This window comes from Argentina silus (assembly GCF_951799395.1).
Source record: "Argentina silus genome assembly, chromosome: 15".
In the NCBI taxonomy this organism is placed as follows: Eukaryota; Metazoa; Chordata; class Actinopteri; order Argentiniformes; family Argentinidae; genus Argentina; species Argentina silus.
This window is the reverse complement of record NC_139669.1, coordinates 7,146,875-7,163,188: the sequence shown is the minus strand read 5'-3', so window position 1 is coordinate 7,163,188 and position 16,314 is coordinate 7,146,875. Positions and strand designations below refer to the sequence as shown.

Below are 16,314 nucleotides of genomic sequence, written 5' to 3'. Positions count from 1 at the left end.
AGTCTAAATCCAAACGCATCTGCTACGGAGCAGATACAGACGGTACATCAACCGGTTCAGTCGCGTGAATCAAACGAGACAATTACCGGGCATCGCGGGCTCAATAAAGACCATTGCCAAACGAGTCACGCGTAGCGCAGGGAGAGGATTAATACCGGAAAAAAAAACAAGAGTATAATCCCTCCACTGCTAACGGTGTCACTCAAGGATTAGTGAGCTAAGGAAAGAAACAACACACTAAGTACTATGCGGCGAAATTAACTAAACGCCCCGAGCAACAGCGTGGCGCGTCCCCAACGTTGCCGAAATATTGATTCCGTTTCTGAAGTTCTCCTCGCAGCGTTTTGCCGTTGGCATACATAGACTGACACGCTGGTGGCCCACAGAGACACACATCAAACGGACAAGTTCGTTGCAGTGAAATTATGACCGTTTGATACAGCACAGAGAGCACTTAGCCTACAATTACATGCGACAAGTTAACGAAATGTCATGGGCTCCCCCCTTTCAATAATGTATTGGGGAGAGAGAGAGAGAGAGAGAGAGAGAGAGAGAGAGAGAGAGAGAGAGAGAGAGAGAGAGAGAGAGAGAGAAAGAGAGTGAGAGTGCGTGTGTGTGTGTGTGTGTGTGTGTGTGTGTGTGTGTGTGTGTGTGTGTGTGTGTGTGTGTGTGTGTGTGTGTGTGTGTGTGTAAGAGTTTGACAGGGTGTTTTGCCCTTGGTGACGGTTATATTGCAGTTTGACGCCTAGTGAAGCCGAGGGGACTTTCATAGATGAAACACTTCTAGCTATAGTGGAATCTGTTTGGCATTTCTGCCCACAATACATACATCGTCTACATTTATTACAGTTTCTCCACACTCAGAATAATGTTATCATTTGGTGTTACCTGTATGTCCAAACGCAAACCATCCAGAAAGATAATCCGAGCGAGATTATGAGAGGGGAAAAACAGACTTTACAACAACAACTATATCTCAAACGGTTCCGATCAAATCCGTTTGGAATACGACATCCACGCAATAGAGGTCCTTAGAGTAAGTTAATTAGCGGCGAAGTCTTGTAAATCCTTTTCGAAAACACCATCAAGAAGCGAGAATCCTAGTTTCAGCACCAGTGGAGGAGTGGACAGCTCCGTGGAATCCGCGCTCACCTCTCCGTCTCGTCTCCAGTCTCCCGTGCCACTGAGGCACGAGCCACCAGCCCCGACCTCACCTACTGGCTGAGTCCCGAGCGAATTTACATACAATCACAGGATGAACCAATCACAGGATGAACCAATCACAGGATGAACCAATCAGAAGCCCCGCAAACGGCACCCTAGCGCGAGGGACGGGGAGTGGAGACGGACAATCTGGCGCTGTCGAGTTCCATCCGTTCAGATAAATTGTCCTTGACGGAGATGAGAGGAGTTGGTGTTGGCTCGTCGACTGTCCTGTTCCCACTCTTCAGAATTTAGCGTCACGTGTGAAGCCATGTCCAGCCTGAACGCATCATCCAAGATAAGTGATGAAGATAGGGCTATAAGCAGAAGAAGATGTCCAAATATGTATGTCCAAATTAATACATATTAATATGTAACATTAATACAATTAACCCCCCCCCCCCCACACACACACACACACACACACACACACACACCTCGATGGTTTGAATATTAATCTTTTTTCCTGGGCATCAGTAAGTTGGAAAAAAATATTAAATTCATAGTACTGTGACGATATTGTATTGCTGCCGGCATACAGGACCGTTTAAATTCCACTGTAACCTGACAGTAGCTGTAATTTTCCTGAACACAATCTCAGTGTATTTATAGGATGCGAGTGTGTGAGTGTGCACACATTGAAATAGCCTAACCTTTTCTTGCAATTCTTGGGACATAATCACCATAGTAATCCACGTTGAAGCCACGGGAGCCTGGTTTTGAGGCAAGTGTCACAGAGACATTTCCATAATGAAACATGATGCACGCGGATACCCATCTAGCCCATACAGGCCTATGTCAGCGTGTCACCGCCGCTGCCAAATGAAGTTACCGCATGATTTATGCGGTAACTTGTGAATAGGAAAGAATAGGGAAACTCGCCATTTATATGCTCTCCCTCGGTCTAGTGTGTCTCCCAGTCCGGTGTGTAGTCCTACGATTACGCATCTGCGCTCGGTGAACCCACATGTGCGCGTCAGACATGTATTGCGATGATTTATCATTTTTGGCAATTAATGTCTTGCGTGTGAAGTAACGTAGAGATGAAGATAGGGAGACTATGGACGTGTGGATGTGTATAAACAACCAGTGCAACTAAATACAGATTGCATGGGTGAATACAGCCATAATTGCCATTAAGTTACATAATTAATTAGTGTTTCCATGCTGGAGGCTATGTATGGCTATGATATGATATTGGGTAGTGTGTGTGTGTTAGCATGTTGTGTGTTTGTGTGTGTGTGTGTGTTAGAATGTTTGTGTGTGTGTGTGTGTGTGTGTGTGTGTGTGTGTGTGTGTGTGTGTGTGTGTGTGTGCGCGCACGCGCGTGTGTGTGTATGTGTGTGTGTGTGTGTGTGTGTATGTGTGTGTGTGTGTGTGCGTGCGTGCGTGCGTCCGTGTCACGTGTGTGTGTGCTAACACGTGTGTGTGTCTGTGTGTGTGCTAACACGTGTGTGTGTGTGTGTGTGTGTGTGTGTGTGTGCGTGTGTGTGTGTGTGTGTGTGCATGTGTGCTATCACGTGCCTGCGTGTGTCACGTGTGTTCGTGTGTGTGTGTGTTTGGGGAGAGGAGGGGGGCAGAGAGTGTATCTTAATAGACTGTGACACACGCTGCGGGGGACATCCATGGGTACACGCTCACACAGATGTGATATGTCACCGGCCTCACATCCGGTTATCCATTAGACTACGGCGCCAGATTGGGACGTCAGGCTCGCCTACGTACATCCACAATGACGGGTGCATTAGGCCCGGGCACAGGAGGCTGGGCTCTGGGAGGGTACAGGGGGCTCTGAGGCTCTGTGGCTGGGAGAGGTTGTGTGAGGAGAGAGGGGTGTTTCTGGAGCTCAGGCGCGACTTCTCAGCAGGGTGACTTCCATTATGGTGGTGACCTGCTGTAGACCTGCCTCTGCTTGAGGACAACAGCAACAACAACAACAACAACAGCTCAGGATGGTGCATGGTGAACAGTGTGTGAACATAATAACATACACGTAGGTCGCACACACACACACACACACACACACACACACACACACACACACACACACACACACACACACCAATAACATTTGAGCACTTTTTTTTTTTTATTCCGCCTCGAGAAGTCACCGATGCTTAGACCAAGTCTTCTAAACATTCACTTGTACAATCCTCTCCTCAGCCACCCTGGTCCAGCATAGCAGCACCATGACACTGACTTCTGAAGTGAGACTTGGAGGAACGTGGTCCCGTCCTCATTCCCCAGTCCCTTTTAAACCTCAAGCCTGAAAGGAGAATCATTACTCAGTCGCAGTCCACAGGGAGGCCGGCCTCTGGGCGGAGGCTCTGACCAGTGAGCCCACTCATCTCTGCTGGCGTCTCCATCTCTACCCAGGCACGGAGGAGAGGGGGTTGCCCCCAGTCAGCGGGGGTCTTTTTCTTTTCTTTTATTAAATGTATACAGATCTCGTGTTCTTGTGATGGTGTGTGTGACAGCACGTGGAAGTCTATGTGCGTCCTCTAGGCTACTGGTTAAACTGGGTGACTGCTGCTGGACTCTTTTCACTCGCACTAACCACTATGTTATTATCCCGCCAAAGGTCACCAGTTTAACAGGTGATAGGCAACATTTTCTCTGGGTCACAAACATTCTAGGCAGCACCCCCTTGCGAAATATACTTCCTACGTCCCTGTCTCTACCCAGCTCTGACCGTGGGAGTGCGAGGAACTGTTTATACCATTAACCGTTTACATCCCGCTTTACTGCTGTGCCCACTTGCAGTATGACACATTTTCCAATTTATAATGGAAGTGGATGGGTCCAGTTTTTGGCCACAAATTGGACCCCGTCACAGTAAAAGTGTGATTTTAGAGTGAACTGTCCCTTTAAGCTGTTCTTCCAGTCCCTTTAAGCTTTCTGCAGAAGCAACACATCCACATACCCACATAGGCACCAGGGTGATAATACAAGCGCTCATGCAGCGCAAACTTGATCAAAGCTCTTTTGGAATCACAGTGATGTTGAAAAATGCAACAGGATTTAGACACCCACACCACAGCAAGAGCTAATTACACTGTCACAAGCAGCAGAGGCATCATGTACACGTAGCTACCATACACACACACACACACACACACACACACACACACACACACACACATACACACACACACATACACACATACCATACACACACACATACACACACATCATACACACACACACACACACACACACACACACATACATACACACACATACACATATACCATACACACACACATATACACACACACACACACACACACACACATATACACACACACACATACACATATACCATACACACACACACACACACAATAGCAGTATTTTGTTGTATAACCGTTAATTGTTATCTCTATGGTGGGAGGTATGGTGTTTTTTTCCTCAAGACCTCGTGTCCTTGTGGGTGGTGTTGCGTTTAATTAAGACAGAATGTGTCAGACAATGCCAGAGACGAGAGACAGCAACGCTCCTTTTCAACATGACACCAGTGTCTTTGAAGATAATAGAACACAATAGAATATGTTGTTTGAATAGAACACATCTCTGTGTGTATCAGATATGCTTCTCCCTCGCTCTCTCTCTCTGTCTCTGCGTTGGCATAATACAGCTGTTCATTGCTTGGTTTCGATGCAGCCGGTGTGAGTCAACATTGAGATAGTGAATCGTCAGCTGCTGCCAGTATGGTATTTTATTCACTGTCGACAGGCTCAGGAAGAGATCCTCGAGGAATAGTTCCCTCCATTTATCTCCCAAGATCGTTCCGTTTACGGTAATTAATGTATGCTTACACACAAAAAGCAATTCAGTTGTATATTCCTCCTTCCCCAAAGCCTAACTTCCTCCACAAAGAGGGAAGAAATTACAGTTTTTGAGTTCTTGGCACACTGACTGTTTCTTCCGTCTCTCCGGGCCTCCAGGTCCCGCTGTGAGATGGTTATTAGCAGACTCACAGACGCCTATGCTCTTCACCCAATCTCTCTCTCTCATCAAATTTCTCTCTTCCCCTCTTCTCTACACATACACACACACACACACACACACACACACACACACACACACACAGACAGACACAGACACACACACACACACAGACAGACACAGACGCACACACACACAGAGACAGACACACACACACACACATACACACACACACAGACACACACACACACACACACACACACACACACACAGACACACACACACACACAGATACACACACACAGACACACCACACACCAAACCCCTCTTCTCCCTCAGACAGGTAGGTAGGCTACAGTATCATTCTTTCTCTTATTGCTTTTCAACTCCCATCATTGTCTTACTCCAGGCAAGGCCCCTTTATCCCACCTCAGATCCCCAAAGACTCATCTCTGGCTATCTATAGCACCTCTGCCCCCCTCCTCCCCACCCTCTGGCCCTCCAGTCATTGCCAGGGAGGCTGGTGGAGGTAGAAATCGGAGGACCACCAGCCTCTCCTGAGTAAATGTGATTCCCAGACTTTAATATAAGTTTGTATCCACTTTAAGCTGGTGGCGGATTGAGATGGATGTGTGTGTGTGTGTGTGTGTGTGTGTGTGTGTGTGTGTGTGTGTGTGTGTGTGTGTGTGTGTGTGTGTGTGTGTGTGTGTGTGTGTGCGCGTGTGCGTGTGCGTGCGTGTGTAATGCGTGTGTGTGTAGTCCACTCTGAGATCAAGCCCATCGCCCACTAAAGCTCTGCAATAAGAAATGCCCTTTCGACCACCTAACCCACAATGCTTTGCTGTATAGACATGGAATTTCAGAGTTCACCTACGGGCTTTTCATCTGTACTGTAGCTTCACATAATGTCATGTGATCGCCCACATCAAGGTCAAGGTGAACACTGGTGTGAAACGATTGAAGAAGCCTACTTATGATGTGGTTTAGTTTCATACTTGTCAGTGTGCATGAAAGATGCAATAGCGTATCCAATGGGAAATGTGCAGGAGAGGAGAATGCTATCAAACAAGGAAGGCCACAAAGAGATTATTTGATGATGTCCTTTGAACTATTTATCCTTGAAACCTGAAATAAGGTTTCATCTTCTTTGTCATTATCATTGCTTTGAGAATACAGCTTTTCCCTCTGTCGATCCTGACGCTAATGTGATGTGCATGTGTTCTATCAAAGTCTTATGGCGCCATCTAGTGGTCATGTTTATTTAGAAGAAGGATGAGTCCAGGAGGAGGAGGAGGGGAAAGAGGAGGAAGGGGAGGAGGAGGAGGTGAGGAAAGAGGAGGAGGAGGAAGAGGGGGAAGAGGAGGTGGGGAGGAGCTGGAGGAGCTGAAGGAGCAGGGGGATGGGGAGGAGAAAGAAGAGGAGGAAGAGGAAGAGGGTGGGCTGGCAGGGATCATTCTAGAGGGTGGTGTTTATAGGTGAAGTCTACTGCAGAACAGATGAATCTCACTATGATAAACCATATCTGCACCTGCATTTATCCAATTTCACAATAGTGGAGTCACAATTCAGTGCTTTACATAAACATCATGTTCTGTGCCAAACCATGACAACCCCCTTGTACGTGTCGTAAGACCAGGCATTACCTGGTAGTAACGAGTGTGACATCAAACCACACTATCTAAACATTCTTCTTCTCTTATTTTCTGGTGTTGATTTGAATGTTTCTCCTTGAATGAGCAATTTGCCAGCGAGCAATTGGGTCTCTGGTATGTTTGGCTGCTCTGAAAACGCTTTGATGGCATTCAAATTAGCTGTGATGCTGTGACAGATTTAGTTGCTGTGTGTGTGTGTGTGTGTGTGTGTGTGTGTGTGTGTGTGTGTGTGTGTGTGTGTGTGTACCTACTACACAGGCCAGGCTAGTATAAAAAAAATACTTTATTTTGTGAGAAAACATAGGAAATAGAAAAGTAGCAAATAGCCTACCTTGTTTTGGCCAATTTTCTTCTGTTATGACAGATCCAGTGTGTGTGTTTGTGTGTGTGTGTGTGTGTGTGTGTGTGTGTGTGTGTGTGTGTGTGTGTGTGTGTGTGTGTGTGCATACTACATTAGCATTGGGAACTACTGGGTCCAGGTCATGAATGTACCAAATCAGGCATTTCACCCAACTTCACCTGTTGCAGTCAATGAAATGCTGTTGTTCAATACATAACTAATTCTGTAATTAATCTATGCGTTGTCTCAAAGGGACTAAGACACTTTGTATGAGCTGCATGTCTCTGTAACACAGAAAGCTGAGGTGGGGGAGCAGGTGTATGTGTGTGTGTTTCATTTGTTTTATGGATGATGGCCAAATAACGGCCCAAGCTTGAAACCTGTTGGACGATTTAAGGTCCGCCTCTGATGCGCTCTCTCTCTCTCTCTCTCTGCTTTAGCTATCGCGTTTGCAGGAACAGAACAGTCATCATCAGCGCACACAGGAGAAAGCATGGCTGAGAATCGGATCATCGTTTACGGAGGAAGAGGCGCATTGGGTTCCAAATGCGTTCAACATTTCAAATCTAAAGGATGGGTGAGCGAATCTCTTTTCAAAAAACATCAGTAGCCTAATTTGTGTGCGTTTGTTTGTTTGTTTGTGTCAGTGTTTTGCAACGACCACTTGTTGAATAGATGCTTGTCTTGGATAAGAGTCGATTCATCATCATCATTCATCATAGTGCCGTTATGCAGCCATATATTTATAAAGGACTATATTATAGTAGGCTTAGTTCTAGTAGACTAATTTTGGCACAAAAAATAGTTTGTGTTTTATTTTATGGCTTTTGTTTTTCATCGGCCACTTACTGTATATTTTCTATTCTGCTCTGCCTCTTTCCCCCCCCCCCCCCCAATCAATAGTGGGTTGCCAGCATCGATATCGTCGCGAATGAGGAGTCGGACGCGAACGTCCTGGTGAAGTTGTCCGAGTCTTTCACCGAGCAAGCGGGACAGGTAGGCGCACATCGCCGGGTCCGTCTGTGATGATGACAGTCAGTAGCGGACTGGCCATCTGGAGCACCGGGAGAATTCCTCTGTGGGTGGATGGGTCGGCGACGTAGCCCACTAGTCCATCTCTCCATTGGTCCCGTCCCGTTCCGTTCCGTCCCGTCCCGTCCCCCCGCCCCCCGTCCAGAGCCGTTTTGTTGTCCCAGTCTGTCTCTGATGACAGTTATGGCTAATAGAATCTCCCTGCTGTCAAACAAACCGTTTCCGGTCTGTTACCTAAGAGGCTGGATGAATATCCCTGTTGCTATGGCTCCTGTGTATTCCTGCTCACGGTCATGAATTTCAATATTGCCTACTGTTTATTCTACTTATATATCCTTTATATCTTGAAAAGTATTATTAAACATTACATTGGTGAATTGATTGTGTTTGCATCTAGTGTGATAGATGCAAACACAATCAACATATTTTACATATACAAAGCAATGATATTCAAATAAGAAATGGGACAATTCTATTCCAATAACCCATGTGTTGATGTACGCAGTCAGCCAGACTCTCTGGTGGCCTTTCAGTGAGCTGTTATCTCATGCTGCAGGTGACGGCAGATGTGGCCCAGTTGCTAGGGGAACAGAAAGTGGATGCCATCTTCTGTGTGGCAGGAGGATGGGCGGGAGGAAATTGCAGCTCCAAAGGTCAGAGTTCAACAGCTTTCTCCACAGAGATACCATCAGCTCAGCATGTGTCTAAAAATATACACACACACGCACGAGCACACACACACACACACACAGACCTACACACCTACACCCACACACAGACACACACACGCACGCACAAGCACACACAGACCTACACACCTGCACACACACAGACCTACACACCTGCACACACACAGACCTACACACCTACACACACACACGCACAAGCATGCACGCACACACAGACCTACACACCTACACACACACACACACACACACACAGACACACACATACACACACTGGCACACACACACTGCCTATGTGTATTACCATCTGTCAGTCCTGTAGGTGTGATGTTGGGTCATCATTGTTGTGTTCTTATCCTGTGAACAGTATTTGACATCCTCCCCTGTGTTTTCCTGTGTTTTCCTGTGTTCTCCTGTGTTCTCCTGTGTTCTCATGCCATTTTTCAGACTTGTACAAGAACTCTGACATGATGTGGAAGCAGAGTGTGTGGACCTCCCTCATCTCCAGCCACCTGGCCTCCCTGCACCTCAAACAGGGGGGCCTGCTGACTCTCTCTGGGGCCAAAGCTTCCCTGGGGGGCACCAGCGGTAAGACATACTGTATAACCCTAACCCTAACCCACCCTAACAAAGCCTTTATGTGTCAGACCAGGAAGTCACTTCAGATTCAGATTCAGGTTCAGAAAAGCTTAATTGACTCACGTTTGGACAATATTGGTGTTGAAACTGTATAGAAGACATTAGGCCTAGGCTAGGGGAGACCAGGTGGAGGTAGAAATCGGAGGACGGGCTCATTGTAATGCATGGAATGGAATGAGGAATTGTGTCAAACACTGTATCATGCATTACAATGAGCCCGTCCTCCGATGTCTGCCTCCACCAGCCGCTACTGGCCTAGTCAGACACATTACAAAAACACAATGTAAAGAAACACACAATGCATGGATTTACTGGTATACAGACACAGAAATACCTCTTTTGTGAGGGAGAGAAAAAAAGCTATTTTTCTAGCTGCCTACTTTCCTTTTGTTATGTTGTCATGGTCACCCTGTTTGACTCTGTTTCTGATCACGGTTTCATTCGGACTTTGATGTTTGGGGACGTTTTGGCCCTCGTACCTAACCGCCCTGTGGGCAGCCTAAACAAACATCAGCAGCGTGCGTCACCGACCTCTGTCTGGAGCTCAAACTCAGAGTCTGACCAGATCTACGGTGAGGGAACTATCAAATGATATCAAATGTAAAACAGTTTGATGAGGATACGAATTTCAGTTTATATTATTCCCTTTAGCTCGTGTTTCCCAACAAGGAAGGAGGAGAGGAGATAAATTCTCCCTACGGAGGGTTTTTTCATTCAGTGCTGTGTGTGGTATTTAGCCTTGGCCCCCTGCATGTGACTGATACCCTTGCGCTAACCCCTGGTACCCAGCAAGCACCCATGCCCTTTGTGTGGCAGATGGTGTGACCGGCCCATGTGATGCCCCCTCTGTGTGCGCTGGTCATGTGACGGCCAGAGAACAATCGGCAGGGTTGCTAGGGCTGCCCAAAACCCCACATCAGCAGACACAGCAGAACGCTAGCCGCTCTGAGCTCTGTGATTGGCTGTCAGCCTGGGAGGAGGAAGGATGACTCAGCTGAAATGGGTCTGTGGGTCTACATGTGGAGCTGGTTAGAATATAGTGTGTGTGTGTGTGTGTGTGTGTGTGTGTGTGTGTGTGTGTGTGTGTGTGTGTGTGTGTATGTCCGGGGGTGGGGTCGGGGCGGGTGTGTGTGTGTCTGTGTGTGTTTCTGTCCGGACGGACGGACGAACGGACGGATGGGTGTGTGTGTGTGTGTGTCACCATAGAGATGTGTTGCTATTACTGTAGTCTACTACAGTACTACACATAGACACAGGCCCGGAAATTTGAGGAATTACCACCTCAGGGTGGACTTAGTTTTTGTTATGAAACTCATAATTCAATAATTGTATTGTAGTGTATTGTAGTTTAATCAAATATGAATGAGATGTTGGTGTACTAGAAAGGATGGCTAGTGTATCGTTTTTATTGACAGGAGTGACTCTGTTTGCCTTTTCTTCTTCCAAAGTCCATCCTACGCGATGAACAAACTCAGTGTGTTTATGTCACGTAAATCCCAGAGTTCTCATTAGGTACACAGTGTGACAGAAGCAGCTGAGACAGTTGTATTATTATTATAAATAATAATAATAATAACAATAAACCTTTATTTAGGCAGGGGGGTCCTACTGAGGACAGATCCTTTATCAAGGTTTTAAACTGTCTAATTATGGAGACATAATTTATGTCTCCATAAAACTGGAGGTAAAATACATTTGCACAGACCAGGATCAAACAAGTACAGTATACTGCATACAGCAATATGCCGCATGTATGATTCAGAGGAATTCCCAAAATACATATTATCAGTGTAGGAAAAACTGCACACAATTAAGGGAGTGGATGACTAGTAGTGAGGGACGGGATCCTGTGTTGGGGATCGTTAATGTTTGATGTCTCTGTAGAAATCCCATTGAGGGCCTGAAAGGCTCTTAGCATGACCAGGGTTAGTAAACCATGTGAGTGTCCTTTGACCGTAACGTGTGACCCTGGATTTGGAAGTCAGGTTAACCCCCGAATGACCTTGATTTGAAGTCGCCATGTGGTGATTTTGCACATGATCTGGTAAATCCTCTTTAGGGCTTAATGGGATCCAATGGTACAACCATGCTAAAGTTAGCCGTTAAAAATTTGGGCCAATATCTATGTACAAACTACAACTCCCAGTCTCTCCACACACACCCCTAGTCTGGACCATGTGCCCCATTAAGACGCTTAATAGTTCCTCAGTGTAGTATCTAGTAGGGGGAAAACAACAGCATCCAACCGGGAACAAGCTTCCTCCTTCTCCGCCCCTTTCTCTCATTGGTCCATTCTTCAAAGTTACCTCTGGCATGTCTGCCATTTTGTTTGGGGGTGGGGAGAGAGGAGAGAGTTGCATTCTTTAAACAAGTTTACATGGAAAAAAAGGCTTGGTTATTGGTTCCAGATGCCGTAACCACAAACCAGGGAAGGCTGGTGAAGGGAGAAATCAGAGGGCCGGCTCATTGTAATGCATGGAATGGAATGAGGACTGGTATCAATACATACACACATACATCATTCCATTCCATGTGTTACAATGAGCCTGGCCTCCGATTTCCACCTCCACCAGCCTCCCCTGGTCGAACCCCGGAGGAACACTCAGACAGCCCTCCACCAGTCATAATAATAAATGCCATTTACCTGACGCTTTTATCCAAAGCGACTTACATTGCAGCGAGTGCATACATTTCAGTATATATGGTCCCAGCAGGAATCAAACCCACAACCTAAGCGTTGTTAGCGTCATGCTCTACCAACTGAGCCACAGAGGACCACAGTCCATTCCTTTTAACTCCATTTTAACTCCACTTCAGGAGAAGAGTAGAGAATCGTTCCTCTGGTCTCACGATGCAGCTGTCACTGACTGTGAACCAAAGATACAGTAGATTGGAACAAGCACGTGATAAATAGTGAATTTGTATAAACAGTGTCATTGCATCTGACAGTGTCATGCTCCTTCTAATGCATCCATTATTACACTCTGTAAATAAATAAGCTGTTGTCTCTTGGTGTGTTTTATGCCTCTTGTGATGAATGCTAATGTTGAATGTTTTCGTCGTGTGTGTCTACTCCAATGTTTATTTATGATTCTGCTGTTGTATAAGATCTCTATCTCCCTCTTTCTCCCTCTCTCTATCTCTCTTTCCATTTCTCTCGCTCTCTATCTCTCTCACTCCTTCCCTCTCTATCTCCCTCTCTCTCTCCCTCCCTCTCTCTCTATCTCCCCCTGTCCCCCCCCCCCTCTCTCTCACTCTCTCTCTCTCTCAATTCTCTCCCCCTCCCTCTCCCTCTCCCTCCCCCCCTCCCTAGGTATGGTGGGTTATGGCATGGCCAAGGCAGCTGTCCACCAGCTGTGTCAGAGCCTGGCTGGGGAGGACAGTGGTCTTCCCTCTGGGGCCGTAGCTGTGGCCCTGCTACCGTGAGTCTCGTCTCCTTCCCTCCAGTACACTCTCACTCACATCTATGGATGTCAGGGGAGAGGCTGGTGGAGGTAGAAATCGGAGGACGGGCTCATTGTCATGCATGGAACGGAATGAGGAATGGTATCAAAACACACGTGTGGTTGTTAAGGTTCCTCATTCCATTCATGACAATGAGCCCATCCTCCGATTTCTACCTCTACCAGCCTCTCCCCTGATGGATAAAGGTAATGGCATGTTGTATTGCACAATGCTAGGAGTAGATGTGCCTCTTGGGTGCACAGTAAGTGACATTTTGGGCCAAAATAAATACGGTACATCAATAGAAAGCTCTTGATGAGATCTACTGTACCAAGTCGTGAAAGGTTGCTTTCACACCAAACCTTGTACTTTGTATTTTACCTCTGTAAATGTCACTTTATTCTACTTGCGATTCTACCGTATGCCCCTCAAGAGCAGGTCTTCTCATACAGATTCCCATTGGTTTGCTTATGGGAGTGAAATTTGTGAAATTTCTTCGGCCCGTATTTTGCAATGTCATGATGAGAAGCCAGTATCAGAGTGTGTTTTGTTGAGGGAGGTTCTTCAGGGCTGCCTTTCTGTGGCATTCCACTAACATGAGGCTAAACTGGGGCCACCTCTCCTCCTCAGCTAGCTGTCCCATCTGGTTAGCATTAGCTCCATGACTTGCACTTCTGCAGTATTGTACCATGCACATCTGCTCTGGGAGGAGGGTTGCTTGCTTTGGGTATGTCTTTCCAATCTAACTACTACAGTATGTAAACATATTAGTAGTGCAACATGAATAATACAATATTGCTGTACTTACTCAAAGTACTGTCAGTACTGTCTTATGCTTCTCCCAATGGTGGTGGTGGTATAGGAATAGAATATGGGATGTATATTGTAGTGGGAATATGTTCTGAGGTAAACAAGATAATAGGGAAGATGTAATCTCTCCGCTTTTTTAGCTCTGCTTGTGTTGTGTGTGTGTGTGTGTGTGTGTGTGTTCATCGTCAGACAAGGAGCTTAGCTACTGAGACTTGGTTGTTAAACGCATCCAGAGCTACCAGGCCTCAGGCCATTGTTACCACCGCCAGAACACACACACACACACACACACACACACACACAAACAAACACACATACACACACACACACACAAACACACATACGCACAAACACACACACTCACACACACACACTGTCACAAACACACACACACACACACGCACACACACAGACACACACACACGCCACTGCCAGAACACTGTTCACTGATTGGCTGTTATCTGATTTCATTTGGCAGGGTTACCTTGGATACGCCGATGAACAGGAAATTCATGCCTGACTCTGATTTCGGCTCCTGGACACCGCTGGAGTTCATAGTAGAGTGAGTTTGGATGGGATTTATGAATATATACATATATTTATGAATATATACATATATTTATGAATATACAGTACATTGCCCTTTTTTACATTAAAACATAGGCTATATAGTTCATCAGATACATTAATTTGAATAGTTTAGAAAGTTATTTCATAGACATTTCCCCTCTTCGTATGGGGATTTATATGTGTTACCTTGAATATGTTTGCATATATATTATATTACCTTTATCTTTGAAAAATTGTCTACCGGTCTGATCATCAGATATAGTCATTCCTAAGGTTAGGGTTAGGGTTAGGGTTATGGTAAGGGTTAAGCACATGCTTTTACAGAGGTTTCACGGTTTTGCATTTGCAGTACTATTGACAATATTCCCTCATGAAATTGGAATTCCAGTATTCCACCAGAAGATGGCAATAGTGGTGTTATTGAATACACAGGGAAGTCAATAAGAGCAAATCATGTGGCATCGATTGTGTTTTGACATGATTTTGCTGTTGTTGTTGACAAGAATATTTAGAGAGACAAAATAGGTGCAGTGATGCAGTATGTCGGGTTCAGATCCTAAATCTGATCAGCTGATTAATAAAACTAGTTAATAAAACCTAATGACTACTGATCTATAATCGTGTGTAGTTTACATACTCCTGACTGGTTTCATTTTAACCAGTACAATGTACTGTAGGTATGTAACAGCACATACCAATAGGACCCAATGTATTGTGCTGTAATCTACTGCAGTGTTGTAGAGTCAGCGTTGGTTTCTGTCTGACCGTAGAAGCAAAGCTCTCTGCAGCCCTGTGGAGATTAGATGGGTTTTAATCCAGCTCCATAATCCCAGAGGGGTTAGACGATATTAATCCTGTGGATTAACAGTGGAAACAGATGAGAGTCTGGGAATAGACAAAGAACAAATGGGAGGACAATTAACTTGTTGCTGTTCTCATACTCCCAAATACCCCAAATACAGGGCATCATGTAATAAAAATAATAATAATAATAATAATAATAATAATAATAATGCATTTATTTAGTATAGCACTTTGCTCAGTACTCAAGGGCACTACATTCAATGGAGAGAACAAGAATAGACAGATAAATAAAAAGTAAAACAAGAGCACAGTCAGTAGTTTTTAGGGATCGTTTGAAGAAGGAGAGCATGCTGGATCCTTTGAAGTGGTCTGTCAGAGTGTTCCAAACAGAGGGGTCTGCAGTGCAGAAAGTAACTCCCAAATATAGAGCATCATGTTGACTTTGACTAGAGGTCTATATTGAAAATCAATATTTAACTGAAATGTGTTATGCTGAATCAATAAAGTTTGATTTGATTTCATGAAACGGACACCACTGCAAAGCAACGGCTAACACTGTGAAATGCGTTGTGAAAATAGTGTAGTGAAGTTCCACCGTCTCGTCCTGTCTCTCGTCCCGTCTCCTGTCTTCTAGAAAGTTCTTCATCTGGGCCACGGGAGAGGAGCGTCCAGCGTCAGGGAGTCTGATGCAGCTGGTCACCACCGGGGGCAAGACCGTGGCCACGCCCACACAGTAGAGACGGTCACAGAGGGGGAGAAGACCGTGGGAAGAACGTGTGACAGATACGGAGGGAGGAGAGAGGGAGAGAGGGAGGGAGGGGAGAGGGAGGGAAGGAGGGGATAGTGAGAGAGATTGTGGTGAGGGGGGGGGGGTGGAAGAGAACATGTGTTTCCTCACAAAAACAGCCTCACAGCGCCATCTAGCTGTAGACCCAAAAAACTGTGGGAAAAACATTGTTATGTATTGTTTGTTTAACCCTTTCATGTAGGTCCTCCATTATAACTATGAGATTACTGGAACCCAAAGATGAAGCCGCTGTCTTAAGTCAAACGTACAACACATTTCAGTGGAGAGGCCTTACTGTGTGTTTGTATTAGTATTTGTATTAGTATACTTGACGTTATGTGTGTGTGTGTGTGTGTGTGTGTGTGTGTGTGTGTGTGTGTGTGTGTGTGTGTGTGTGTG

The 16,314-nt window shown here is 45.7% G+C and overlaps 1 protein-coding gene across 1 annotated transcript; it reads left to right on the top strand.

The window, feature by feature from the left end:
- Positions 1-7,631: 7,631 nt before the first annotated feature.
- qdpra (quinoid dihydropteridine reductase a) lies at positions 7,632-15,896 on the top strand. The gene is made up of 7 exons (XM_083686213.1): positions 7,632-7,720; positions 8,047-8,139; positions 8,732-8,828; positions 9,309-9,449; positions 12,814-12,922; positions 14,233-14,316; positions 15,763-15,896. The coding sequence occupies exons 1-7, from the start codon at positions 7,637-7,639 to the stop codon at positions 15,863-15,865; spliced, it is 711 nt and encodes a 236-aa protein (XP_083542339.1). The 5' UTR covers positions 7,632-7,636; the 3' UTR covers positions 15,866-15,896.
- Positions 15,897-16,314: the final 418 nt, after the last annotated feature.